A 26684-nucleotide genomic window follows, 5' to 3' on the forward strand; every position below is an offset into this window, starting at 1 on the left:
CCTTAAAAATTGCAGCTTTTACATTGTTGTCAACTGTAATATTACGCACATAAGAATTCGGCGTTATTTATATTTTAAATCAACAAACACGTAGTAGATGTTCTTTTAATCATATAAATTGAAAAAAACCCAGCTTCTTTATTAAATGTCAGCTACTGGCCCAAGAACGAAGCAATATAGCAAGGGAAGCAACAGCCCAAACTCAAATTATCTTTCTTTCAAATTAGATAAAGAAAGGCGCAGTCATCTTCATGACAAAGACCTGTTGCAGTAAGGAAACGCCACTCATGCAAGCATTCACCAAAAGCACTGAAGCATGACCGTAATTGATCCCTGATTGGATTAAACTTTTCAAACCGCAGACTGCCGTTGGCTTGGTAACCAATTTAAATTTGTATACCCACATCAACCACCAATATTAGGGGTATTTTGTGTCTAAAGATAATAATTTGACGTCTGAAAACGTTTTGGCTGTAGATTATCCGCATTTCGTGACATTAGCAAGGCCTATTACGTCACCACAACTTGTTCTTTTATATTTTAAGTCTTCTTAAACGTTTAAATTGTTCACGGGAGTCAGTCTTGCGGCTAACTTCGCACGTAACATCCAAATTTAGTTGCTAATAGTAGCAACAAAACAACGATACCTGTAGTAGTACATTAACCCGAAATATTATCGCTACAGATTTGCATCACAAAATTTTCAGAAAGCTATTCAAGGAAAAGACATATTTTAAAGTGTTTCAACCCCAGTTCCGAGAACTGGATACTTTCCTCGAAAAATTACGTTCCATAAACCCATAGGAAAAAGTACGACGAGTAACCTTTTCTATCGCAGCCCAGGTTATTTTAAAGGACTTGTTGTCGGACATTTTGGTTTTATTTTGGCCAACTGATGTTCCAATCATCGACATCAAATTACCTTCACGGCTGTGCTAATGACCTTTCCACAGGTAAGGTAATTAAGATCCGCCTACGCTATTTTTTTTCAAATTTGCGGTTTCAAGGAGGCACACTTCGGCTTTCAAAACGCCTAATTAGAATTTTAGTTGAGGTAAGAAGTTCAAATGATGTAGCCGAATAGCAGGGAGCACGCAACGTTAGTGTCAAACCAAATGCTAAATCAGGAGTCAAGTCATCGTACTGAAAAAGCCGGTAACACACAACGCAATTCTACTGTAAGTCTTTCAAATAACTCGATTTATACAGGAATAGTAAAGTTCAGTACATTTTCCGTATTTCACATTTGATACCTGTTGCCCCTGCAGACAACCACAGGTTGAAACCATCAAAACCAAGGCCGACCTTCGACCAGCAATGATGAAGCGATCTGGCGATAAATGCACTTCACCGTTTTTTTTGTAGAATTGAAAAAATGTCATAAATATAACCATAAACAGTTCACGATTGCACATAAGATTATCTCAAAAAAATCAGAAACAGTTGTTAGCTACAATCACACAGCACTTTATAAGGATGTTGCTGTTTTTCATTCTGTATTTAGTGCCTACGTCGTCAAACATTCTTTAGCCTAAATGAGGAAAATAACATGGTGTTGGTGTTTATTTTCAGCTTGGAATAATCGAATATCAAAGCCCAATTTCGCTCAAAAATGACTTGTCTAAAAGCTGCATCTACCACTTTGGCAAAATTTTGAAATACGGTATTTCTTTAGTTGCAAATGCGAAATCATGTTTGACGCAGACTAGGTTTCGGTCTAAGCAGACATGATACTGCGTCGTGCCTTGGCAATAACTTGTTTCAGCAACGGGTTCTCCACGTAAGTATTCCATGATCCCGATTCAAATAGCTGCGTGGAATTAGAAAGATTGTTGGCCTCTGCCTGTAAGTACATAGACGAATTACAAAAACATCGAAAACAAAGAACTTTTAAGGTGCGGCGGGAACAAATGCCAGCCTGGTTCAAGTAAAACAAACAGCGTTGATGACAACAAACTATGCTACGGGAATGAGTTTTGCTACAAACTGACATTTTGCCGGCTGTGATTTTAGCATGATGTTTGGCATTTACTACCTGGCTGATCTTTAACGGATGGCGTAAACGGCTTCAGACGCATATGCAGTATTAAACGCACTATAGCCTATGATGAATGCCAATGATTTACTGTCTACTAGCAGCATGGCGCCTCAGAGGTTTATGCTCAATGCATGAAAGCACGTGACTTACTGTTTTAAGATCAGAGTGGCTGAAACTTATCACTTGATCCAGTGTTGCTTGACAGCGTTGCGCGTCACAGTCACTGTACATGGTGACATATACATCCAATGCTATTTCCATTGCGAGGCAGTCTACCAGTTGGTGCCCTGTAATGCAAACGTGACTTTTCAGAACCATTTTAAGTCGTAATTCAATATCAATTAAGGTCACCGTCATCTAAAAGTTCAAGTGTTGGGTATTTAAACCTTTTGAAATTAAGAGTATGTGTGTTATTGCAACAAAAATAGCACAACAACACAGTACCGCATTAGGCACTCGATCATTTAACCAAAATTAAAGCAATAAAAACCCCAAAAAATCCGAAAGACAAGTCAAAATATCACTAGTAGTTTGTGACGAAGAAGAAAGGGCTTGCGATAAAGATGGGAAAGGCAAAACCTTCAAATTACATTTAATGGATAAAATTTGCCGTGATATTTATCTTTTTACGAGGAGTTTGGAGCAAAAGCAACGATAAGGTCTTCGTCGCTCACGTTTTACTGCACCGCCGGCGCCAGGGATCTAAATGTTTCGATAATAAATGAAAATGTATGGGACAATAGCAAAATCGGGTTACTTAGGAAAAAAACCTTCGATCCGTGCGATAAATTGAGGTGGAAAATGTTAGGGCGCGTAATAAACTGTAAATGTACGAAAGCCTCCAAGCTGCTGATGCTTGGGACTGCAAACTTTTACGAAAGAACTTAAACGCCGATATTAGGCTTTGCCCTATACCTTCCTACATCTTGTAAGATAAAAGGGTTGGTCACCTGTCATATCTTGACCTTTTGCTCTCGCCACCACGTGGACAATATCGCAAGCAATTTCTCTGACGTCAGCGTTTTCATCATACAGAAGAATGAGAAGAAGTTTCCAGGCTTCGTGACAAACTTCAACTGGAAATAAAATATTGCGCAAGTTATGCGTTTTTCTGAAAGTCGGGGTTAGCGGTACAGGGTATTTAAAGATGGTAACATGAACTTTTGGTTTGGCAACAGAACTGGCCGGTTTCTGGTCCAAAATGTCGAAAGGCAATGTTATATATGAAGATAATCTAATTGTAAAATTCCCTCTCGTCGTGACTGATCAACGTGTCATGTTTTGTCTGCGTCGTGTGCCCTTGTCAAAGCGGAAATAACGCCAATATCCTCAATGGCACTGTTCCAAGCCAATACTAACGACTTCCGGCTCGTATTAATAAACCACAGTAGACAGAAACGTATCTTTGTAATGGGCAACTTAGCAACGAAAGCGGGACAATCCTTTTCAGGAAAGACGTCTTAAAATCCACGCTCGTACGAGTACAAAAACGTTTTAAACGCCAGCGCATCTTTCCAAAAGTTGAACTCGCAAATAAAATCCTGAGACTGCGCGCTCCCCCGAGGTCGTAAAATCGGCTCAAACGAGAAATAAATGGTCCGCTCATCTCATTGAAGTATGAGCTGGTTGAGCGGTATTGTCAGTGTGGTGCAGTTTCTAATCTTGAAATTGGACTCCCGATAGCCATACCATGACAGCGCAATGGCGCTTTTTCGAGTGAGTGACACATCAGCTCCGCTTCCTCAATAAAACCCACGGATAATTGAGTTATGTGAGGCAGGGGAGTTATCTGCACAGACTTCGATAGCCTTGTGCAGGCGGAAATTTGCAGCCAGCGCGACACAATTTCAGCTTCGGCCAGATTGCATTGTTCATCTGCACTTCGATTGCTCGAGAAAAATAACAAAAATGCGGGATTGGAGTTTCCTATATGGGTCGCTATTTCCAAGTCTGAGGCGATTCGATTACAATACGCACCAGAACACTTCACTTTTGAATGAGTTGCTTGTGTAACTATTGTAACCGTCAATGCAGTGGTTGGTTCTAAGCAGGAAGGGCCACATTCCACAGACAATTCAATGCGTGTTGGTGCGTTTTGAAGTGCTGTGACGTTTTTGTCATTCTTTGATGCTTTTCACGAAGTGAAAAATTACCCAACCGGCTTGCCGCTTAAAGAACGCTTTGCTTTCATCAAACGGAAACGACGACCTGTCTTGTTAAAGTAGTTTTTGACTTGATGTTTGCCAAGTTATATTTTAAGAACGAGATTCGGTTCGGAGAGGGTCGTGCCGGCACGAGAATTCCGAACTGGATGACAAGGCCTTCCCACACGCACGCAAACCATCTAGCTATGCCATACAATTCGTTTAATACCGGACAGATGTACAAATCATACGAGTGTGTGTTTTGGCCGGCGAAGAGTTCATCTCGATGACGACACAGATTCTTTCGTGCGAAGGTCACGTGACTTAGTACAACGACGAAAATCATCATTTTCAGTGGTTTAAGATATTTGTTCAATTTCTCCAAGATTTCGAGGGTCGTGAGAAAACGACATCCAATTTATAATCAATAAAAAGAATGACACAGCAAATAAAGGCGTCATCATTGGTGACAGAGCTTTGATACGTCGGGTTTTGCAGCCTCATGTTGATAAAACATTAGCTCTTTATTTTATTTTTAGCCTTTCTTGCTCGGTTGTGAAACCCTTGTTTTAAGTGAAGAAGGAATGATAAATCGTTTACTGAAAAAATGTATTAGGCAAGTGAAAGTTGATAAATTTTTGTGTTATGTATCCAGTTAGCTATAACTGCTTATGTAACGGTGGGCAAAGAAATACAACATGAGTCCTTTATAAAATTACAGATGGTATAAAAATATACTGACAGCAGAATAAATATTTTATACTAATGTCCTGATAGTAATTAAGCAATAAGCATAGATAGATAAATATTTTATTTAACATGCGTGATACACCATCGCCCTTTGATACTGTTTTACCTTAGCCAAAGGTCAGCATTGAATGCTACAACATGTCGTTTCACCCAAAAAACGTGCACACGGCGCAGACTGCTATTGCCCTAAGCTAATGACAGAAAGATTAACTGTAAATTTTGTTCAAGATTCTGTCTTTATACATGAGTCGTGTGGTTTAACGAAAAGTAAAAATGTTGCACAAAACACTTAAAATCCTCAACTTTTTTTCGGAACTGTACCAAGTAGGATGACGGTAATTATATGGGCATAGGGTATAATTTGACACGCTTATGTGACACTGGCACCTGAGTTCCATAAAGTGCCGCAGCATTAAGCCAACAACGCTCAATTTTCCCGGAAAACATGTTGCGCTAATTGTACAGGACTTTGATCCGATCAACATACGACATATCAGATGACAATCAACCGCAGCACAGGTTGAACGCTTGCAGGAGGAAACAAGCCAGCGCATCTTTCTCCGACTACACATATTTGACAAGATATGCAACTCCGATAAATCTGGCGGAATTTGGAATGTTTGTTGTTTTGTAGAAGACCGAGATTGTCGTAACGTTTGGAGACAAATTAGGCATGACCTTTCAGCTTTCTGGTACGTTTGCATAGCACGCATGCCCCGCTAAACTCCAAGTGAACTAAACATGATGGATATTGGATATAGGCTGGCGTTACTAGCAATAGGGTGATGCATAGAGTGACCTTACGCGCGATTTTGTTTACGAGCAAAACCATCTTTAACGGTTGTATTATGTTTATGACATAATTGTGACACAGGCCTAATGATGCAGCTTTAAACGCAAAGTATACAAAAGTGTTTGGAAAAGACGAATTTGAAATCGGCGTGCTGTTTCTGTTGTGAAAGGTGGAAAACGTTGAATAGAGTTGAAAAAAGTTGATTTCATTGTTTCTTGGTATCACGCTTCATTTAGATGACATTTTTTTCTGGGTATTATGCTTCGTTTAGATAACATTTATCACGTAAATTCATTCTCCTTTGCAAAAATGTTAAAGCTACTTCTTCAGTCGGTGACTTTTGTTAAATCGTGCAAGCATTGATTTGTACGCGTTGTGCGCCACCGGGTGGCACTCAAATTCTGCAGAAATAAGTCAGGAAAGCTTTCACCAATTTCGTGAGTAAGTACAAGAGTTTTTTTCAGCAAATGCTAATGTAACGGTATTATACAACAATCATCTAACGAATAATAATTGAATATACCCAACATATCGAAATTAAGTTACGAACTTTGTACTTTTAAGTACATGTTAGTTATGTAACTTTACCGCATGAGTTTTGCTTATAGTTGTTAGGGACACATGCTCAGGCCTAGGTGCGTGCCAAAAAACGCTACATGTTATTAGTAGAAAAATCATTAGGTTTAAGCCGCATTTTGAAAATAATCTCAGGATATCACAAAATTATCGATAAAAAATAGGTCATTCTGCGACGAAAATACAAATTATAGGAACATAATTGACGGATGATCTTACAAACTTTAGCAGGAAAACTGTGATTCTTCGGCAAAAATCTCAAACTTGGTAATTACTGACTGTCAAAATAGTAAAATACTGCTTTTGATTTCGGGAACCACAAGAAATGGGGACGTTGAGGTTTTGTCAAAATGCTTTTTCGTTACCTTTGGACTTTTTTCAACTTATTAGGTCATAATTAACACACGAAAAAGTTAATTTAATATTGCAAGAAGTAACCTTGAATTTTTTAAGCCAGCGATATTTTCCGGTGAGACTATTGCGTTGAACAAAGGAAACTCCTTTCGGTTACATAAGCTAGCATTGCTAGCATTATAACGATTATTATGAGAACCCAAGTATCCTGATCAAAGGAACAAGATCGTAGAGGGAGCTAAACCATAAACGTTGGAATAATACCAGCTGCAGGTAGAATAACAACACCCACGTAACATATTGAGTTTGCTTTAGAACAGATACGTGCATTTGGTCCTTCGATAAAATCATTCAGGCCATTTTGAACTTATTGCTGATTTCCGGTAAAAAAAATATTATGTTATAATTGTTATGGCAGCCAATTATGCTGTTTATGAGTCAAATTTAAACTTATCAGCACTACTACTGCAGTAAAACGTTGCCCATAGATGTACAGTTCGTAACGCACGCACTGACAGCTTCATACGACATCCCATTGTTAACCCACCGTCTACGTGAGCAAAGTAACGCAGTGTGTACGTGTGAACATACAGTCAATAAAATTCTGAACTAATGATGCGTCTGTATAATTATAGCAAACGAATTTGAAATGAGGTAAATATATGCTAAACAAACTTGTAAACATGACATGCACCAATAACAATTCTAAATGGCAAGTTCCAAGGAAATGTTAAATTCATTTTGGGATTTATCTTTCGCCTTCTGTCAATGTTTCAAAACGATTGACGCAACTAGTGGTCACGAATAGAAGAGTTAAACAAGCAAAATAACGTTAAAAAAATCCATTTTACTGAAACAATTAAAATCATTGCAAAGAGTTTTTGGGGAGGAGAATTTACTTAAGTGCTTGAAGCCTATTATGATTGTTTTCAACTTCTCATACACTTGAAATTTGTCGGCCGATAGGAAAGTTTTACCGCCGTTTTTTAGGCAGGGTGGTAAACGCTTTATTGTCGATTTATGGCCATGGGTGCTGATCAATGTACTAAGAAATGCCTAAACTCGCGATACACTTGACCGAGAAAGCGCTAACAAAAGTGCAAGGCAAGGACTTCAGCCATCTCGCAGTCTACAGTTTGCCTTGGAATCAAGGCGCAAGCAACAACGTAGCATGCCTGTGGTTTCCGCTGTGCAAGGGAAATGTTCAAGTGATGGAAGACGACCGCACACGAACCCATTGTTAAGTCACAATAGCATGCGAAATCGAGTGGTACAACCCTGTGCAAAGCTTCCACTTTTTACCCGACCGTGTTTGTCTCGACTAGTACAAGACAGGGAAATAAAGGTAACCTTAAACGTCTGAGCACTCTAGCTCAAACTTCAAGAGATTTGAAACGCAAGTGACGACAGCGCCTAATTAACGGCATAGTTTCAGTGTCCCAGCTACTTCCGGGCGAGTTTTTTCATTAACCCTGACGTCACAGACACACCCACTTACCCAAGTGACTTTTTCCATCTTTCAGCAATAAGCCAGTCACTGTGCGTAGTGCTTTGGCCACGGATACTCTGACGCAGACGTCGTTACGCACAAGTGAAGATGCTTGCGTCAAAAGCTCTAACCAACGTCGGAGCCACTTCAGCATCGGAGCGTCAACGTCCTGGTAAAAATAAGATAATAGCAATGGAAAGGTTAACATCGGGTAAACAACTAGTACAAAAGTAGCGGTAAAAAGTCCAGCACGTAATGGTACGTCAAGAGACGTCTCCAAGCGCTCACATTCCGCCATAAAAAGATAGTAATAGACTGTAGGAGTGTAGGTGTTTTTCGAAGAGAAATTACATTTCAACCCACGACCTTTTAAAAACAAGACCATTTTGGTCAAGCCTTTCTCGGTGTGACGTGAGCTGCGTAAAGTTCAATCCTGTTTGGCGCAAAACGTAGCATTAGTAAAAGCACACTTCCTACCAGGCCGATAATTTGGAGACTTTTAAACAAGTTCTGACCTTTTGCAAATTAAGTTTAGAAAACACAACACGTCCAAAAATGCTCTCTACGTCGCAAGCCATATTTGGATACAAGAAAGCCGAGAAAAAACTTATAATTTAAAAAGTTGCTATTTCACGTTTTTCCTTTTGAGTTTATTTTGCAATTACAGTATTTCATGATTTCGCAATCATCATCATTAATTACGTCAGTTACAGAATGACCAAAGCATCCAAAAATTAAAGGTCACAGACTAACATTTTCCTTAATATGTAGAGCAACAAATCATATATGATTTTCTAATGGCCTGATGACCACCAGAATCAAATCATTACTTGCATGTCCAACAATGTACAGTTGTTTTGTGCCGCTGCTGCCTTATTTAGTTGTTTGATTGCACACGATGTAAATAACTGTAAAATAGTGTCACAGCACCCAGCCCTTTCGTAAAATTTTAACTATAAGGTGAAGATCGAAAACTTACGCAGTCTATCAACCTACGAAGAGAAACAGCTTGACATAGCACCACAGCGCCAAATAGCTTCTGGTTAGTCAAAAGATGATCTTCCGCTAGAAGACGGGACAAGGCCAATACCTGACTTGTCCGACTGGCTGAGACAAGGGTGAGAAGTTTGTATATCTGCAGCAAACAATTGAAAAATAGACTGCAATTTCCCACAAGTTTAACACTAAGGTATATCTCTGAAGTACACGGGCATTTCAAATGAACATAAAAAGACAACTTTACAGTCTAATATCGGACTTTCAGGCATATTCGTTCATGATTCACCTGGGCAAGACATTCATGATTGCTCACTGATTTAGAAAGTTGAACAAGGAAATTTTGAATGTCTTCTGGAATTTTATTTCCAACACCTTACGATAAGGAAAAAAAAATTCTTGAAAACATCAATTACGACAAGTGTTTGGATTACCTTAAATCTGTTATTGAGAGTAGGATGTAATTAAATAAAACCATATTAACTGACCAAACCTTCTAACTTTAAGTGTACAGTTGATATAAGAGGTTTGTATTCCTGCTTTAAAACCTTCAGGGCGGCAAATATGAGGTCTAAGTTATTGGCAGAAATAGAAGTAAGATCAGATGACAGACCCCTAAGAAATACAAGAATAAATAATTAATCATACAAGTTCATACAAAAAATCAAACTTAAACCACAGTATTTTGCTTACATTTAAATAGGCATTTTGTGCTTCCTTCTATGGTTATTTGTCATACTCCAAATTAGTGGCACCATGATCCATTACCAGTAGCTTTCATTTTCACTGACTGAACTAATGGTTGCTAGTTTTGTTAATCATAACGCGACTATTAATAACTTACCATCCATAAGCAGCAGCTAACAACTTTCCTTGGCTGTGATAAAGAAAAGCACAACCTGGCAGTATTGTTGAAGATTTCTGTTTCAAGTTTACTTCTTTAATCAACTTGGTAATCAAGCTTTTTGTAGCAAAGTCGACATTAGCTGTTCCAGGGTGATCTAAGGGCAAACCTTACACATTCATGTTTAAGTTCAGCACAATTTTATCACAATAATAGGCAATGGGTTATATGGATCACTTGTGCATTTATGTGCAACTTGGCTAGGGATGAACAATACAGAATACTTGACTATTCTAGAATAGCTTATTTAAATTTTGGAATTTTAAATCCTATTCTAGAATAGTTTAAAAGCTAAAAAATTCAAGCCCCAACACAAATGCAGTTCTTACACTTATAAAAAGTTTTTAGTGGTTGAACTACGATGACAGTTGTCAAATTGACACGGCGTGGTTTAATTCATGACTACTAACATATGCAGAAGCTGGTTCTGTGGAAATGACGTGAGTGCAATGTACATGTGCCATGAAAACATTTAATAATAAAAGAACAGCAAGGTTCCCAATGATTTGGAAAATATACAAAAATTTGATTCAAGTCTTTTGAAACCTAGTTCTTAAGGATTCGTTATTCTAGAATGTACATCCCTAGCCTTAGCTATAGCAAATAGTAAAACTTACCTTTCATGAAGTTTTTACACAATCCAGTGACCTCCAAACATAAATCGATAAAAGCTGAGCGATTAACAACACAGTAAACACCCCTAAATATCAAATATATGTGATGGTGATGTTTCCCAGATATTTCTATACAGTTAAATACTGTAATATCACTTTAAACTGACCAAAATAAGGAGTTTTATGAAACGTTATTTTTTAAGTACTGTATCAAATCTCTGAAAACTGAAACAAAAACTTTTAAACTTATTGCTAACCTTCTTCGATCATCACACTGATTCAGGGTGTGTGTGAGATAAACAACAGCATCCGTCATGTCTGATGACTCATTTATGTTATTTCGAAACTTCACTCTCAGTAACTTCGTTAACTGCAAAACATCACAATAAATACGTCAATCAAATTAAAAACATGTTAGAAGGAAAAACTACATTGATGCTAAAACCAACTAACTAAATGCAGAAAAAACTTTCCAAATCTGCGGTAACGCAAACAAAAACTTGTAAAATAAAATATTAGCGATAAAAACCAACACTTCAGCATAGAGTGATTATTAGGCAGTACTACTTACATAACCAGTCGAACAGCAAAATACGTAAATAAAAAATACAACTAAATTAAGCTGCTTATACAAATCACCATATGTTTTGACCATTCAAACATAAGTTGATACTCACCAGCAGCAAAATACCATGAGTTTCATTATGAGATGAAGATACGATAAGTGCGTTTGCTAACTGAAGTAGAACTGATGAAGAACAATCCTTTGATACAATGCTCGATAAAGCAGTGGCTGCCATCACGCGGCATTTGAAAATAGAGCTACAAGCGCATCTAAAACAAATGTTTCAACCGGTTGCATGATATACAAATTAATCTTCTTTTGAAAGGCATGCTGTTTATACAGGGCTAAGATTGCAACAATACTTCAGGTACAAATTATGATTAATGACCTAATAAATCCGAATAACAGTTTCAAGATGTTAGTAATGGAGTATGATGTTTCAAATGTAGAAGCGTTACACAGTCTCACTTTATCACTAATGGGACAAAAGCGTTAAGAAGATCGCTTGATGGATCATGGCGAGTCAACGATGGGTAAATTCTAGATAGCAAAAGCAAAACTGGAAAAAGACTTGACTGTTTTTCAATGTTTACATCTGAAACATAGAAATAAGCATGACGTTAACGTTGGCAAACGTACCTCAGCACATTAATGGACTGGTGTAAAGTTAATGCGAGGGGTCAAATAAGATTATGTCTTTATTCTGAGGTATAGTTTCATGTTAAAACACAGCAGTTATTGTTCAAACACTGCTATCTTGTACCTTTAAAGATGGATTTGACATTTCTATGGAGATGTTGTAAGATAAATTCATGCAAATCTGGCATCCGCGTGAAAAATTCATGACTCGATAACCTGTGAGTTTGACCTTAGTTACACACTAAAACTGTACACAGATTTAAATAAACAATGAGATGGATATGAAATAATTCACCTATTCTTTCCAGAAGTTTCAAGGTCTTTCTCTCTTTTAACCCCAAACATTCTGGTAACAAGTGAAGAAAAGAGAAGGGTGGAAGAATTTCGAACAGACCAAACTTGACAATCAAAACCTTTTGGAAACAAGAGACAGATAAATTCCTGTCAGCTTGCATTAGCGGCTTGTAAAACACAAACAAAAAGTAAAGTTTTCTAACCTGTAAGTGAAACCATCAAGCAGCGAGAAATATACGGCAGCATATCTTCACCCAGCGAGGCATCCTTTACCAAACCACGTAGTATGTTTAAGGAATGGACCTGCAATACATGGAAACAAATGAAATTAGTTACACGTCAAAATGGTAGTGAAGCTAGATCAGTGCTCCCCAGCCTGGAGAATTTTTTTGGGGGAATTGCCCAACACCATCCACAACAAAGAACTTACGCAAACAAAATGGCATAAGTGGTGATAGTTAATACCAGTAGCAAGTATTTGAAGACAGGTTAAGCTTTCTTAACATGTAATAAAACTATTTTGAAAAGAAAAACCTTTGAGCAGATGCTTGCCAAATGTTTACAAACCACAAAAAGGTTGGAAAAAATTAAGTTACATTACGTGAATTTACATAATATACATAACTTTCCGCGTTCCCTAAAATAGTAAGTGCAGTGCAAATTACTGCATGCATAATAAACATGCATGCACAAATGTATTACTTTTTATTAAATTGAACGAATCATTATATTAACTTCTGAGTATTCTACACCTGAATTTTAAGGTCAGTTTCCATTGTAATGCTTTTAATGATTTCACAATCAACAATAGAAAGCAATCTGGACATCACAGAATGAAGACAATCACGAGACCTTTTGCCCTTGTCACTTCCTAGCACTGCCTACAAATAAAAGTCCAACATTCAGATAAACCATAAACATTCCAAGCAAGATATTTTTTATAGTATTAAAACTTTTGCAATTCTAATTAGAAGTTGCTTATTAGTTGTCCAGAAAAAGTAAAAAAAATTATAATACCTGTAAGAAGAAAGGTAAGCCAGCACTTCTGCGTGTCGCACACAAAGAATCAGTATTCGCTGGATTGCAAATAGTGTTCATTGCCTCCTCAACCCATCGCTTTGGAATGGTGTTTAACTTTGCGTTGTTGCTTCTTCACACAGAAAATATAATTATTGCATAAATGGAAATAATATACAACAAATAGAATTTCATGAATGCAAAATCAACCGACAGCAGCTGGTTGTTATCTCAATTTACCTCCATAATATCGGGCAGAAGTCTTTTAAAGCAGCGTACGCCACTTCAAACGCTCCTCTATGTCTTGTCTCCATTATTTGCATGCGAAGATGATCACCAATTTGTAACAGCTACAAAATAAAAAATCTATGTTGCTTATCTGCAAAATGACTGCCAACAGCAAAACCTCTATCGTATTTCTATTTATCATCGATTCCGGTGGATCATATTGCAGAAACTGCATCACATAATATTAAGACCTTGCTAAACTTTGCGAACTGTACCCATCCTATGCTTGACATCTGTGTCATTTATAGCCTCTGTGTCACTCTAGTCTCTACCTGCCACAAATGATTTTTTTGAGAGAATACCTGTTTCCATGATAGAACACAATCTTCATCATCGACTGATGAATCAACAAGAGCATGAGAAGCAATGAGTTGCAAAAGAAGAGATGACTCCTTGGCACTTCTCCATGATGCAACTAACACCTTCTGTGCAACAGAACGTTCATCTTCCAAATCTGCAGCAATAACATGATTGTTCAAAGAAATGCCACAAAGCAACATTTGAATGTAGTATTTATCTAAAACATGGAGAATGGAGTGACTGTTTTCCTGATAGATTTTATCATTTGAAAGTAAGAGTTAGGCGGGATATACATAAGAGCTAAGTTGTGGCATGACCCTAGGGTAGTATAATATTAATTTCTTACGAAGTTAATGTGTGACCAAACTATATGTCTAGCATGTATAATTTGTAAAAATTTCAAATGATTAGTGTGGTAAAATAGACATTGCCTATGAGAAATTATAATTATTATTATATTATAATTATTATATAATATAATTATATTATTATTAAAAGTATTCAACAAAATTCTTTCACAATCACCATCCAGCATTCTAAAAAGTTATACCTGTACAAAGCATTCCAATCTCATCACAGATTTTTCTCAGCTCAGCTTCTTCTATTTTTGGAATAAACCCTTCAGGTGAATCATTTCCTACAACTGGAAAAACGGCAGAATAAACTTGGAAACAACAAGAAACAATTTCTTCCTCCAGCTTTCTCCATTCTTGTCGATACTGTGTGTTTCTGAAACAAAAATGATTTTTGATTTCAACTAAACATTTGTAATATGGAAATATTAAAACTGGTGATAGATTACTTGCAGAGATAGGAACAGTGCACAAACATTTGACCATTCAGACAATCAAATAACCAACTAAACAGGTACAAATGATAGAATGTTTATTGTAAACAATATATTAACAGCATTACAATACCAATTCATCACCTCACATCAGCTTCTGGCAGCAAAAGTCTTAAACAATACAAAACTCCATGCATTGGAGTGGTGTAGGCAGACATCACTAGGTTTTCATTAGCACTTTGAACATCTTTGACTAAAAAGGACATGAGATGCCGGCAAGTTCTGCATGAGAGTAAGCTGCAGGGTATTTTTTGGAAAACACCAAAAAACAATTGTATATTTAAGTAGCCTTGATAAAGTTACTTTATTATGCTTAAATCCACGTTGTCACTAAGCCTTGCATTAAATCGAAGGTTGTATGCAGCATTTCTGCTTGCATCAGACTTGTAGCTTCGTCGACACTGATTGTAAGATGAAGTTTGTAGGTTTTCAAAAAATTCACTTCCCAACTGACGAAAAAACGTTGAAGTACAGATTAGTATACTAGTTATAAACATGGAGTGAAGGTATCTTTGTTGGGGTATGTATTTATTGTAGAACAAACTGAACATTATCAGGATTAGTGCTATATGTTGATAAATGCGTACCATTGCCTTAACATGTCCTTTTAAATCTGACAATGTTAATATATTGAGTGCAAGAAGTCTGTTATCTTCAAATGTATCTTGCAGAAGATTCACCAACACTTTAATGTACTCAAGTGTAAAAAGCTCCACCGGTACAGGGGAGCCTGAAAAACAGGAAAATTTTGATAGTCATGAGAAAAATCTAATCTTTATTTTATACACGAGTATGTGTTACGAATAATTAAAACCTAAATTGCAAAATAATGGCTAAAAGGGGTTCAGTGAAGACTGCAGTAATATACAAAACATACAGTCATACCTTCCTTTGTTTTAAATATACTGAGCATAAAGTACAAAATGCTTAAAGATAGACTTCTTCTAGGATAGCTGTTGCCAATGAATAATTGTTTCAGGCAAAACTGAACTAACCACTTCAAGAAGTCCTGCAAAATCACAAGTTATATTAGTTACATGCAAATCAAGTAAAAAAACAGGAAAAACAAAACATATACTTTGTAAAGATTCACTGTTATCTGATTTTGTTCATTTTTCTTCCGAGTTGGTTTTTGTATATATTGAAGGTTTATCAGCAAACGATGAAGAAACTAAATGAAAAATAAATTATAATAAAAAATATTGTATGCAAATGTTTCTTTTTTATTTGTTGTAAATGAAACCAACCTTCTTTATTGTGTTAAGAAACTGTTGGCGGTGTGCTGGACACTGGTTTGTCATATTATATGGGAACGCAAACTTGAGTAACAATAGATCACTTTCTGTGATTAAAACAGATGGTTTCCAGCTGTCACAGATGAGAAAAAATGTATCCAGACGAATCTGCAACAAGACAAAACTTGAGTTGAATTTAAACACATATTTTATGAAAGTTTTACATGTCACACAAGATGGTAGCAATGTACTTAGAGTACCTCAACAATACAAATTTTGTTACCAATTGCTCCTATACTGGGCTTTAATTTATCATTCTAACTAATTAACTAACAAACAGTGCATTATTATAATAATAAAAAGCAAGGTATGAAATCATTGTTCATGACAAATCTGCCTTAAAAGACAGTGAAGTAACCTCGAAGTTATGCTGTAATCACACTGAACGTGATCATAGATCAATCATACTTAGCTGACAAGCGATGTTTAGTACTGCTAAATCATCATCACTAGAGAAAAAAATATAAACAAACCTGATCATTTTGATGAACGAGGGCAAATTTAACTGTTTCTTTATCAATGCTTTTCTGGTCTGGATTTGTTTTATTTAATTCTGCCTAGAAAAGTAACAAAAAAATAATGTGAAGAGTAAACTAATGATGATTCGATGAAGCGATAAAACTGAGAAACATTAATTCAACTGGGCAACACTTTTAACCATTTTTTATCCTCTCTTCTATCTATACGGATTGCTACAGTAGATCAAAGCTCTCACATACATTAATTTGCAAACCAAATTGTTGCGCAGCTCTAAGGAACATGATCAGTACTCTAAGTTTATTGGCTGATGATGAGACCGAGGATATCTTAACGTTGGATACGTTTTCTTGACTGTTATGGAGATAATGGAGGGCAAAAGGCACAGCAGCCTGACCATACAATTTGAGTAGCTTGCTGAAGCAATACTAAAAAAGAAATTTAATTTTGGGTATATGATAAAAGGAAACAAAAAGCAAACAAAATAAAAATAAACCTAAACTGTAGAAAGATAGCAACAGCCTAACAAGAAAAACTACTCTGAGGATCTAATGTCAAACAACCATTCTCACATCAAGTAGGATTCGAGCCTGACTGACGTCACATTCTAGCAACGCTATTAATGCAGGTTTCAACCAAATATGAAGTTGCTCAGTGATGTCAATTGTTTCAGATTGCCTCAGAGCAAGTTGATGATACAAATGTGAAGCATAGGGAGCCAGGGATTGACTAAAACATGCTGCAAAAAATTATTATGTAAAAACCAAGAGACGCCCATCTAGTTCATATTTACTTACAGTTAATCACAGTGATAATTTCTTTTTTCAAACACGCGTGTATGTGTGCTATGCATATAGTGTGCACTACAGTAGACCTTGTAAATAATAGAAAAGTTGGGACTATCGATGTTTATATATCTGTTATACGCGTAATCCATTATGTTGGAGTACAACTCCATGTACATGCATGATGAGCATTATATATGTGATTTTAGTACAGTAGTCTCCATTTATACGATCCACGGATATTGGATTCAGCCGCTTATAGGAGCCAAATCCCGTGGAATGGAATTTCTACATCCTAACATAGTGCAAAATACTTCGCTTAGTGGATCCACTCCCAACGTCTGGCCACATAGTAAAATGTTAAATTGTAGTGAAAAACCTAGTAAAATGCTTTCCCCAAGCTGTTGTAACGTCTCTTTTCACCTTGTACGGGAGCAACTGTCGTAAGACTTTCCCTCCGCAACAAGCAACTCTAGATAGATTTTTTAAATGCTTTTTTGTGTTTTTTGAGCGATTTATGTGTTATTTTCAAAGTTCATATACATTACATGATTAACAACCATGCACACTGAGCTTGTTTGAGTCATATTGAGACCTAAAGTAGATCCGCCCCTTATAGGATCTATTTCTCCTGGAACAGAGGTGGATATTATAAGCGGAGACTACTGTATTGAGTATTACAAGGTAGTTGTAATACTGGGGAGAAGCAAGTCAAACCTTTTAATAACTTTACATGAAGCTGGGGTTCATTTTCATAAAGGTAATGAACAGGAACAAAATCAAGCAAACATTGGAGGGCAACATATAGAGAACGTTTGTGCCAATCCCAATTCAAGATTTTAAATGCTTGGTCAATAGCAAAACCATTATTACCTGAATTAAAAGAAGAGAAGAGACAGTAAAACTATACAGTCAACAATAGGTTTACTACAATATGCAAAATACACATTCAGTATTTGAAAAAGATTGGAAGCAAATGTTTAACATTGCTTCATGCAAGCATTTTTTAGGTGTATTGAATCAGATGTGAGATTATGAAATACTAATTTTTATTTTATAAATTTCACTCAACAGTGTACAAATAAAATATAAGGTTGTTCAGACCTACCGGACGATATGTTTTCAGCCTTTAAAATTTCAACATATATATCTTTTACTTGATGTCGTATCACATCTACAGGATTGTCTAAATTCAAAGCAACATACGCTGCCAGACACTCTGTGGCTTGATGGGTTTCTTTTCGGTAATCTTCTTTATTGAAGTTCGCCAACAACCTGTAAAGCAATTACCTCCAATATCAGCTACCATGAAGAAAAGGGCTTACATTAATAAGGCCTGATGTATAACAATACAAACATGACTCTCACCTTGCAGTTCGTGACCACTGGGCCAAACTTTTTGCCAAAGCAACCTGGCCAGCAACACTTGTAATCCTACAGCAACATGACATTGAACATTAAATATGTTTTGCTTCGAGGGCGAATGAACTGATAAAAACATGGAAGACTGACCTTTTATGTATGGTAAACAGTGCGGTAAATATAAGTGCAAGAATTTCACGATGCAATGAGGTTTGTACAGAAGAGCTATGACTAGTGCTTTTGTCTTCAGTGTTTGATAAATTTTCATCTAAACAGTCAGTATCAACAACCATTTCAATTCTATTGCTCTCATTTACCAGCAAACCACCACAAAGAGAGAGCAGTGCGCCGTCACTAAGAATTATTTTCCATAAGTTTTTATTAGTGGAAGGTTCTGAAAATTCTTCTAGTTGCATCATCACCTTTCAAAAGTAGCTGCTGGTCAGTGAAGTTCATTTTATTCATTCAATGCAACCGACCAAGTCATAGAAAAAGCATTAATATTAGGTTATAAACTATATAAAACACATTAACAGAACAGTTTTTGTGTAAATATGAAGGTGGTGACAGCACAGTTACCTCTTTGTAATATTCAGCACTACCTTTAAGTGCATGAAGCAAGCAAGGTAGAACCAAACTTGTGATATACCAACAATCACCTTCAAGGCTATCTAAAAGATGTAAAACAATTGCAATTAATCAAGCCCAGGAATAAACATTGAAAAGATCTGTGCACAAAACTAGTTTAGAATTAAATTTTGCAAAACAACAATGATGTGATATAATCAGTGAATCAATACAAAATATTTTATCTAAATGCAGCCACCGCTTACCTTTACACTTACCTTGTTGTAAAATTAGAAGACTTTCATCATAGAGGCCTACGATGGTTTCCTTTAAACGAGCATTTACTATTTCATGCTCATAATTAATGCAAAAACTTTGAATAAACTTTTTTCTAAAAATTATCACAATGCACTGCATTGACTCAACAACTGAGGAAGTAATTTTTTCCAGCATTTCAGCAGACACATTCAGCAATTCTTGCAACATTTCTCTATGCATTTTAACATTGTTCAGAACATTTTCAAAAACTGCAAAAAAAGCACAGCACAGTTGAAATTTTAAGTCATTTCTGCAAACAAAGATCTATGTTACCAAACTACATTTGTCTTATGAAGTTAAAAACTGAACTATGTATAACACTTATTGCCTACCTTTTGTTACGGCAGCTGTAATACATGGACCTTGCAATGAAAAGTTGGTCTGACACAACTCGACTGTTTTTATTACGTCACAACTTGAGATGTATAAATAACTCAGGTTAGATGTCATCCAATGTAATCCTTCCTGCAAATGTACTGCCACCAGGCTGGCAGTAAATGTGTCGATCTGTAGGAGACTAAAAATTAATGGTCTGTTAAACGTTTATTAAAATTATAGGTTTATTTTGCTCTAAACTGACAAAAACATTAAAAAAGTTGATTTAAACGTAGTACTTAGCCCATAATTCCTTGCAGGGGTGTTTTGGAGAGCAAAGAAGGAAAGAAAAACAAGAAATTGAAATGATTATCTCCGAACATGTTGTTGCATCAAGTAATTTAAATTCTGCAGTTATCTGGATATCAACAGGTTATTTAAAGCTTTCATATGTATTAACTACAGTAAGATCCGGTTATCCGAAACATTTTGTCCTCAGGTATTGGATAGGTGGGGGATTCCAGGATAACAAAACAGGATAGAGTTAAATAAAATAGATAAACAGTAAGTAGGAATTGCATTACTTGGTAATTTGTGTTGAAAAGTGAAATATTTGGATTAATGAACTCTGGAATAACAGGATCCCACTGTATGCTCTTTCAACACAACTCATATCGAATTTATGTAATTGGTAATTCTTAGGCAAACATTTAAATGGTGTAACTTTCAGCAAAAACAAAGTCAAATAATAGAAAGCATGTTTAGTACTATTTATCATCTTGGCTTTTTTATTCATTTTGAATTGTAACTCCCAGCACTTTCTTTGTAAATCGATTGTATAACATAGCCTATGCACTGCAGCATGTAGTAAAATGCTTATTAAACAATGTTTCGTTAAACAATATTCTTTAGTATCGTCACCTTTTTTAACATTTTCACTTCATCGCCAATATTTTCAAGAGTACCTTCAACCAGAGTAATCAAGGTATCCAAGAATTTATCCACGATATGGAAATTGTCCGGACCTCGAAGTAAATCTGAATGTCAAAGTTCAAGTGCCTGTCTTAGCAAAAGACTTGTTTCGCAAGGGTGGTGGTTTATACACATCACACATGTACTGCATATAGCATAATATATTTTAGTCCATGGTACATTTTTCTCTTGCAAAAGTAGTTAATCGTGCACTTTTCAGCATGACAGTACAAAAAAATTGATGCAAGTTTGAAATTTTATTAATGGTGCAACAAACTTACCAATCCTTTGACATAAAACCTTCGCAACCGGCTCAGTGAACTGAGAAACTTGTAATATTTTTTTCATTGCAAAGCAAACAGAAGAATTTAGAAACAAACAACCACAGAAATCGATAACATATTACCTATTATAGTACTAAAAACAAGCAAAATTACAAAAACACAATAACAACAAATTTTAATGACTTTAACAAAAGAACAACTACATGTAACAAAAACCATGAAGTCTGTGAATGGAACATTAATCCTACCGTCAGGGTGAAACTTCTATTTGGATAAACTTTTACATTCTAAAACATCACAAAATAAACTCCCAATACCATGCATGAAAGAGTACAAAAAGTACAAGGCATGATTAAAACAAGTCAATATTATAGCTTTATTTACATATAAATTTAAATATTAATACAGTTAAATACGCTGTAATTAATCTTGTTAAAACCAAATAAACTGACAGTCAATGAGGAGCTTGTAATTATTATACAAGTGATGATATTATATATTATTATATATATAATGACGAGTGATCTGTAAAAGCATAAATGTCTGTTAAGAGAGAAATTTGTACCTATTGCTAATAACCATCATCCATTATATGCTTAATGTGAGCCAAGGAAACTTTAATCTATTGTACATTGTGGCAACTGCTCAGAAATAATACTGCCTGCTGTGTCCTGACTAGCATTTTCGGCTGACACAAAACCTAAGTCAATGCTGTTGGGCGAAGGAGACCTGCTAAATGAAGACACTTCAACAATCATAGGATCAACAGGAATATCGTTCAGTGCTTGCATTTTAACAGGAGCAAAAGTATGGCAAGTATCTGCATTAGAAACTGTGACATTTGAAGTGCTTTGTCCCTGAGCAATGATATTTTTGCCATAAAGCGTTTGATTAATCTGGTTAATGACGTGCTTTAAAAGGATTGCATTCGGTTCTGGGCTTGGCTGACATTCAAAATCATATTCAGATATTGGTTTACAAACTTCAAAATTTCTTTTGAAATTCCTCTGAACGTCCAAAAGTGATTCAAAATCCTGGTTTGAGCTAGATGTTGACCTTGCATAAGATGAAGGAAGACAACTTTTTTGGTTTATAAATTGTACCTGCTTCTCTGCTATCAGCATTTCGACCACTGACTCTAAATGAAGTACATAGTCTCTTGCTCGCTTCAAAGTGGTTGTTTTGTTGCATCTGACTCCTGAAAATGCATGCTGCAAGATATCTGGCTTCCTTCGAAACTGCTGCATATTTTCTGGATGACCATCTGGTAGCACTGATCGAAGATTTTTGAAACAAGCTGCAATGTTCTGTCTAAAAACAAAACAGGAAAACAATTGATTGAACAGTATAACCAAAAAAGGAATGATTCTCGGAAACTTTCAGCCTTTATAGTTTGCTTATGCGTAGGGACGTGCAAAGTAGAATAATTAATTTGCTATTCTAGAATTTTTTTTTCGAATCTTGTTTCCGAATAGTTCTAAACCATTAACAAATACACTTAATTTTCAGAAATGCCTGGTATGAGAGACTATGAGACGTTATTTTATGAAATTGTCACTGTTAGTTGTCCATTTTGTTGACCAATAATTGCTAATTTGGGCCATTTTAAAGAAATTTACGCTACATGATCAGATTAAATTTATCTAAACAAAACATGTAAGAATGAATGCACGGAGATTTTAAAAAAAATTTTAGGTTTGTGTAACTTAAACAGTTCCTTCTCTCGCTGGCTTAATTAAGTTAAGCAAGCGTAACAAGCGCCCAAGTGAAATCTCTGTGGGGTTCCTTTGCACAAAGTCGCCATTTGCATGCTCATTTTTTTTTACTTTAGTTATTTGGCACCGTTTGCAATAAATAATGTCAACCTTTGGCCTGAAATTACATGGGGTTTTTCAAAACTACACGCGATTAACAGCAATAATAAATTAATTATACAAAAAGTAATAAATTGCGAGCATTAATATTGGAGACTTAATCTTTATTTGCAACGTCTGCTCAACATCGTATACGTTGTTGTTTTATCTCTAGTATCTTTGTCCGCAATCTTATTAGGTGACTTCCAGAAAGGTTGATTTCTAATATCATAACTGCATTCCAATATCGCCTGATGTGATACAAAGACGGCTTTGTAGTATTGGTAATTAGTTTTGCTTTGCTGGCTAAGGCGGAATTTCTTACAAGTTTGTCATATCAATTTGAGTAGTTTTGTAACTGAAAGTCAAGCTGCATTGACTTTTAATTTTTCCTATCGTAACATTGCAGTGAATCATGCATCACTGTGCAAATGCAAAAAAAATAAAGCATTTAGAGATATTGAAATCTTCCTTGATTGCCTTTTTCAACAATGAACTTGTGTTTGCACTCATTACTCTTATCACAAACTTATTGAAACGCATGTACCGTCACACATACACTTGTCGCCTTTTTCCCTTCGCTGCGATTCGATGCATTAATCGCCATCGCGATTAAATACTTTTAAATTAATAATAATTTAAGTGTTTGTGTAGAGAAATAACCATCGCGTTGAGTGAAATCAAGTATGATAATCATCTTTGAAAAGATTACATGAGGTAAATCAAAACCAATGCGGGCAATGATTGTAATTAAATTGGTTCCAAAAATAAGAACCGAATACTTTTGGATTTACCATGGCACTAGTTATTGGAAAACAGCAATTTTGGTTACAACCCTGGCTCCGATTTTCGATGAGAATCGATGAAAAGTTAACAGACCCACAGGATGTTTTGGTAAGGTTTCATGTTAGGATAGATAAATTTATGACAGCGTCTTTTTCATCGGCAGCCATTTAACGAATTTGGAAAAAGCTATCTTGGTAAACGGATAGTCGGTTTTGCAATTGGTATATTCCTACTTCAGTAAATGGCGGCCGGTGAAGTATACACTCTTTTTACCGGCACTGTTTACCACAGTAGGAAAATACAAATACGTTAAAGAGCAACTATGCTAGTCAGTGAATTGAAAGGTATGCTAATTTCAACTTAAAACGACGTATACTTTTTCCAAAGTGTAAAATAACCTAAAATTAATCCTTCTTGACCCAGACTCTCATTTCACTTGATTAAATTACTAAGCTATAGCCAGCAAATTGAGGTGTACACTATTTTTCACATTTCTTCCAAACTTTAACTTAGTTTAAAACTAATCCCTCTCACCTCTCATGACTAAATTAATTTAAAAATAAATTTGAACCAAAAAAAGAAATAAAACAATGGCAAGAATTGAACACGAGGTCTCTAGCATACAATCCCCAACGTCAACCAACTATGCCATCGCAATGCCTTCTTTTCGCTGCATAAAACGAGACTAAAAATCCCATAATAGAAAATCTGCTGGTCACGGAATTGTGATTCTGCAACTTTGGTGACGCCGGTGAAATAGTCACTTCATAAATTTATAGTTACAATTACAAGCTTTAGTCTGGATATAACAGAAGAAAGATTCAATAGGTGGACACTTGGCTAGCCATTGTACGCTTGAGTTGCCGGGTCTGCATACCCGACATCTCGGTGAATCCTGCCATCAATCACAGACCGGTCAACAGAACAATTTCTGAAATTTACCTATGTTTTGCTTGGGAGGCTCTTCTCTTCTGACGACCAATGTTACATTCTGCTGAAGTTGAAACAAAACAAGACTTCCCTTTCAGCATTTTAAATTTTCCTATATAAAAATCAACCTCGTTTTAAACTAGCACAAGCTTACAAAACAGCTTCACAGTTACTTGCAACCAAATTAAACTTTGCACACAACCAAACACAACTAAAAGTTTATCTCATTTACATGTGCTGTAAGGGTATTCCCCAGTAGAAAACCTTTAAGTGTAGCGGTAGAAGAAAAGCCAAATAAATAAAAAAATTGAGCAATTACGAGAGATTTAAAGTCGTGCCTGTCTTGTAATTATATGGATTGCAAAATGCAACATTGTTAAAGCAACATCACAGCAGTTTATCTTTACTTGCAAATTATTCCTAGCCAATTTGCTCACGCGCACATTCACAATCACATGTCCATGTTCATTTGCATTATATCATACCTTAAGACACATCTTTCAAAAATATATTCTAAATACCTACAATCACTATATTTTTAATTTAATTTGTCATCGGCTATTCTGCTCGTATGCAATAAGCTGTCTTATCGAAAACGACCACTTGGGTGCAAAATAATTGCAGCCGTTCAATATTTATTGGCACAACCAGCCGTTCTCAGTTTGCCGCCATTAGACTACCACATGATGAAGAAGATTAAAATTACGTTAGTTTGACTACAAAGTCTAAATTCATAGTGGACAGTATCGTGGTTATTAATTAGTACTCCGACTAAGGCTAGACGGGTATGATAAACATTTTTGCTTGTACGAAACCAAGCGAAAATGGTTAGTTCTCACCAGTCCTATGGGCTAGAGAGTTTGAAATGAAGCAGATTTACACTCATTTCGTTTATCGTCATTTCGCTGCATGGCTAGTGGGCACGAAAAACAGTGAAACTTGTTATGTTATTATGTATACAAAAATTGTAACATACCATACCATGCGCTGTATTGAATGGAAAGAAATTGATAAAGCCTTAAAACGTGCATAAGGCATATCATGACTAGATGCGGTTTTGAATAGACCCTTTTCGAGTTACCGCCGCCATTTTTTGGGTAACCAAATTTTTTTGATTGCCTTTACCATGTTGGTCCAAGACTGCCAGAAAATTAAAAAAGAGTTTGCGTGTTATCTGTGGCCCATGCTGCAGAGAATGGAACGAGCACACCTGAGATTTTTTTTCAAAACCGGTATTGCACACCAGGGCAAACCAGTGTAATCAAAAAAACGAAACACACTGAATTTTTCCCCGATTTGTATCACAAGGGCCGCATTTTGCCTGCACAAGCGCTGGGTCATAAGTTGCAGTGCACACCGGAATTTTGCATCTGCATATCCAAGAACTCGACAAAAACTGCTATACTCTGCAGACGTGTTTGTGGGACGATACGTAGAGACGATCTCATTTTACGCAAGTTTTGTTTTTAACCACTTTGCTCCGCTTGGATTCGACTTGTGTGTCGGAGCCAGTGTATGAAAATGATCCGCCATGGTGAAATGTATTGTTATCGATAGCAAGTTAGGTTTCATGATGTCTATGGAGAAGTAGGCTACTGTATAGAAAACGTTGGATAAGATGTTTATATGCCGATTTTAATCGCATATTTTGAAATAAAATATTTAACAAGCAAGTCTCCCTCCCTACTGTTATTTACCTAAAGTTGCATCGGAATATTATTGAGGCGATCTGAACATGACGTGATGACAATGTTTTCCGTGTCAAAAAAATCCTTATCAGTAACAGAAACAAGCAGAGAAAGCATGCTCGGCTAGTCACCTCGCACGTCTCATTGGTTCTTAATTACTTAATAATGAAATTTAGCGTAGATACAATTTTTTTAGCTTGTTAAAAGTAACAGGCAAGTTCCTGGCATGCCGTTCGTTTTTGTGTATGCTATGCTTTCGCAGACCGAGTCTTATTTAACTTCTTATTCAACAACTTATTTAACTTCACGTGACATATTCCAGTTATGTTTGAACATAGCTTTGCACAATAAAACTAAATTTACTAACGAAAATTGTCCAAAATGTTAATACTAAAAAATATTTGATATGCATGTTAAAAACCCACCAGTCAGAAAATGGCAGAA

At 36.1% G+C, this 26684-nt stretch overlaps 2 protein-coding genes across 5 annotated transcripts; both read right to left on the reverse strand.

Moving 5' to 3' along the window:
- Nucleotides 1-1545: 1545 nt before the first annotated feature.
- On the reverse strand, nucleotides 1546-21137 carry LOC143445646 (tRNA (32-2'-O)-methyltransferase regulator THADA-like). 4 transcript variants are annotated; one of them, XM_076944896.1, is made up of 39 exons: nucleotides 20981-21137; nucleotides 20649-20764; nucleotides 20027-20145; nucleotides 19745-19929; nucleotides 19373-19621; nucleotides 19107-19198; nucleotides 18678-18949; nucleotides 18534-18599; nucleotides 18274-18440; nucleotides 17883-18038; nucleotides 16953-17119; nucleotides 16623-16808; nucleotides 16377-16460; nucleotides 15856-16011; nucleotides 15702-15779; nucleotides 15494-15617; nucleotides 15196-15338; nucleotides 14912-15057; nucleotides 14693-14830; nucleotides 14312-14490; nucleotides 13764-13915; nucleotides 13414-13523; nucleotides 13174-13306; nucleotides 12909-13037; nucleotides 12360-12459; nucleotides 12158-12275; nucleotides 11987-12078; nucleotides 11692-11818; nucleotides 11336-11492; nucleotides 10916-11028; nucleotides 10662-10744; nucleotides 9985-10141; nucleotides 9634-9755; nucleotides 9430-9515; nucleotides 9124-9279; nucleotides 8154-8313; nucleotides 2989-3114; nucleotides 2189-2325; nucleotides 1546-1843 (listed from the first exon to the last, which is right to left on the reverse strand). In XM_076944896.1, the coding sequence occupies exons 1-39, from the start codon at nucleotides 21045-21047 to the stop codon at nucleotides 1718-1720; spliced, it is 5274 nt and encodes a 1757-aa protein (XP_076801011.1). In that variant the 5' UTR covers nucleotides 21048-21137; the 3' UTR covers nucleotides 1546-1717. The 4 variants fall into 4 exon arrangements, with proteins under 4 accessions (XP_076801011.1, XP_076801010.1, XP_076801012.1 ...); XM_076944895.1 differs by having other exon boundaries at nucleotides 15687-15779; XM_076944897.1 differs by having other exon boundaries at nucleotides 15687-15779; nucleotides 20649-20844; nucleotides 20981-21114.
- On the reverse strand, nucleotides 21117-24743 carry LOC143445647 (uncharacterized). The gene is made up of 2 exons (XM_076944899.1): nucleotides 24565-24743; nucleotides 21117-22294 (listed from the first exon to the last, which is right to left on the reverse strand). The coding sequence occupies exons 1-2, from the start codon at nucleotides 24651-24653 to the stop codon at nucleotides 21601-21603; spliced, it is 783 nt and encodes a 260-aa protein (XP_076801014.1). The 5' UTR covers nucleotides 24654-24743; the 3' UTR covers nucleotides 21117-21600.
- Between the last annotated feature and the right edge of the window lie 1941 nt (nucleotides 24744-26684).

Source organism: Clavelina lepadiformis, chromosome 2, assembly GCF_947623445.1.
Source record: "Clavelina lepadiformis chromosome 2, kaClaLepa1.1, whole genome shotgun sequence".
NCBI lineage: Eukaryota > Metazoa > Chordata > Ascidiacea > Aplousobranchia > Clavelinidae > Clavelina > Clavelina lepadiformis.

Excerpts from the sequence above, each read along its gene's own strand:
- LOC143445646 (XM_076944895.1), bottom strand. The coding sequence starts at position 21,047 with ATGAAAAAAATATTACAAGTTTCTCAGTTCACTGAGCCGGTTGCGAAG. Across the intron at positions 16,012-16,376 it reads TCGTTCATCAAAATGATCAG|ATTCGTCTGGATACATTTTT; the intron begins GTTTGTTTATAT and ends GTCTTGTTGCAG. Across the intron at positions 9,756-9,984 it reads TTAGCTGCTGCTTATGGATG|GGGTCTGTCATCTGATCTTA; the intron begins GTAAGTTATTAA and ends TGTATTTCTTAG.
- LOC143445647 (XM_076944899.1), bottom strand. The coding sequence starts at position 24,653 with ATGCTGAAAGGGAAGTCTTGTTTTGTTTCAACTTCAGCAGAATGTAAC. Across the intron at positions 22,295-24,564 it reads GCCTCCCAAGCAAAACATAG|ACAGAACATTGCAGCTTGTT; the intron begins GTAAATTTCAGA and ends TTTTGTTTTTAG.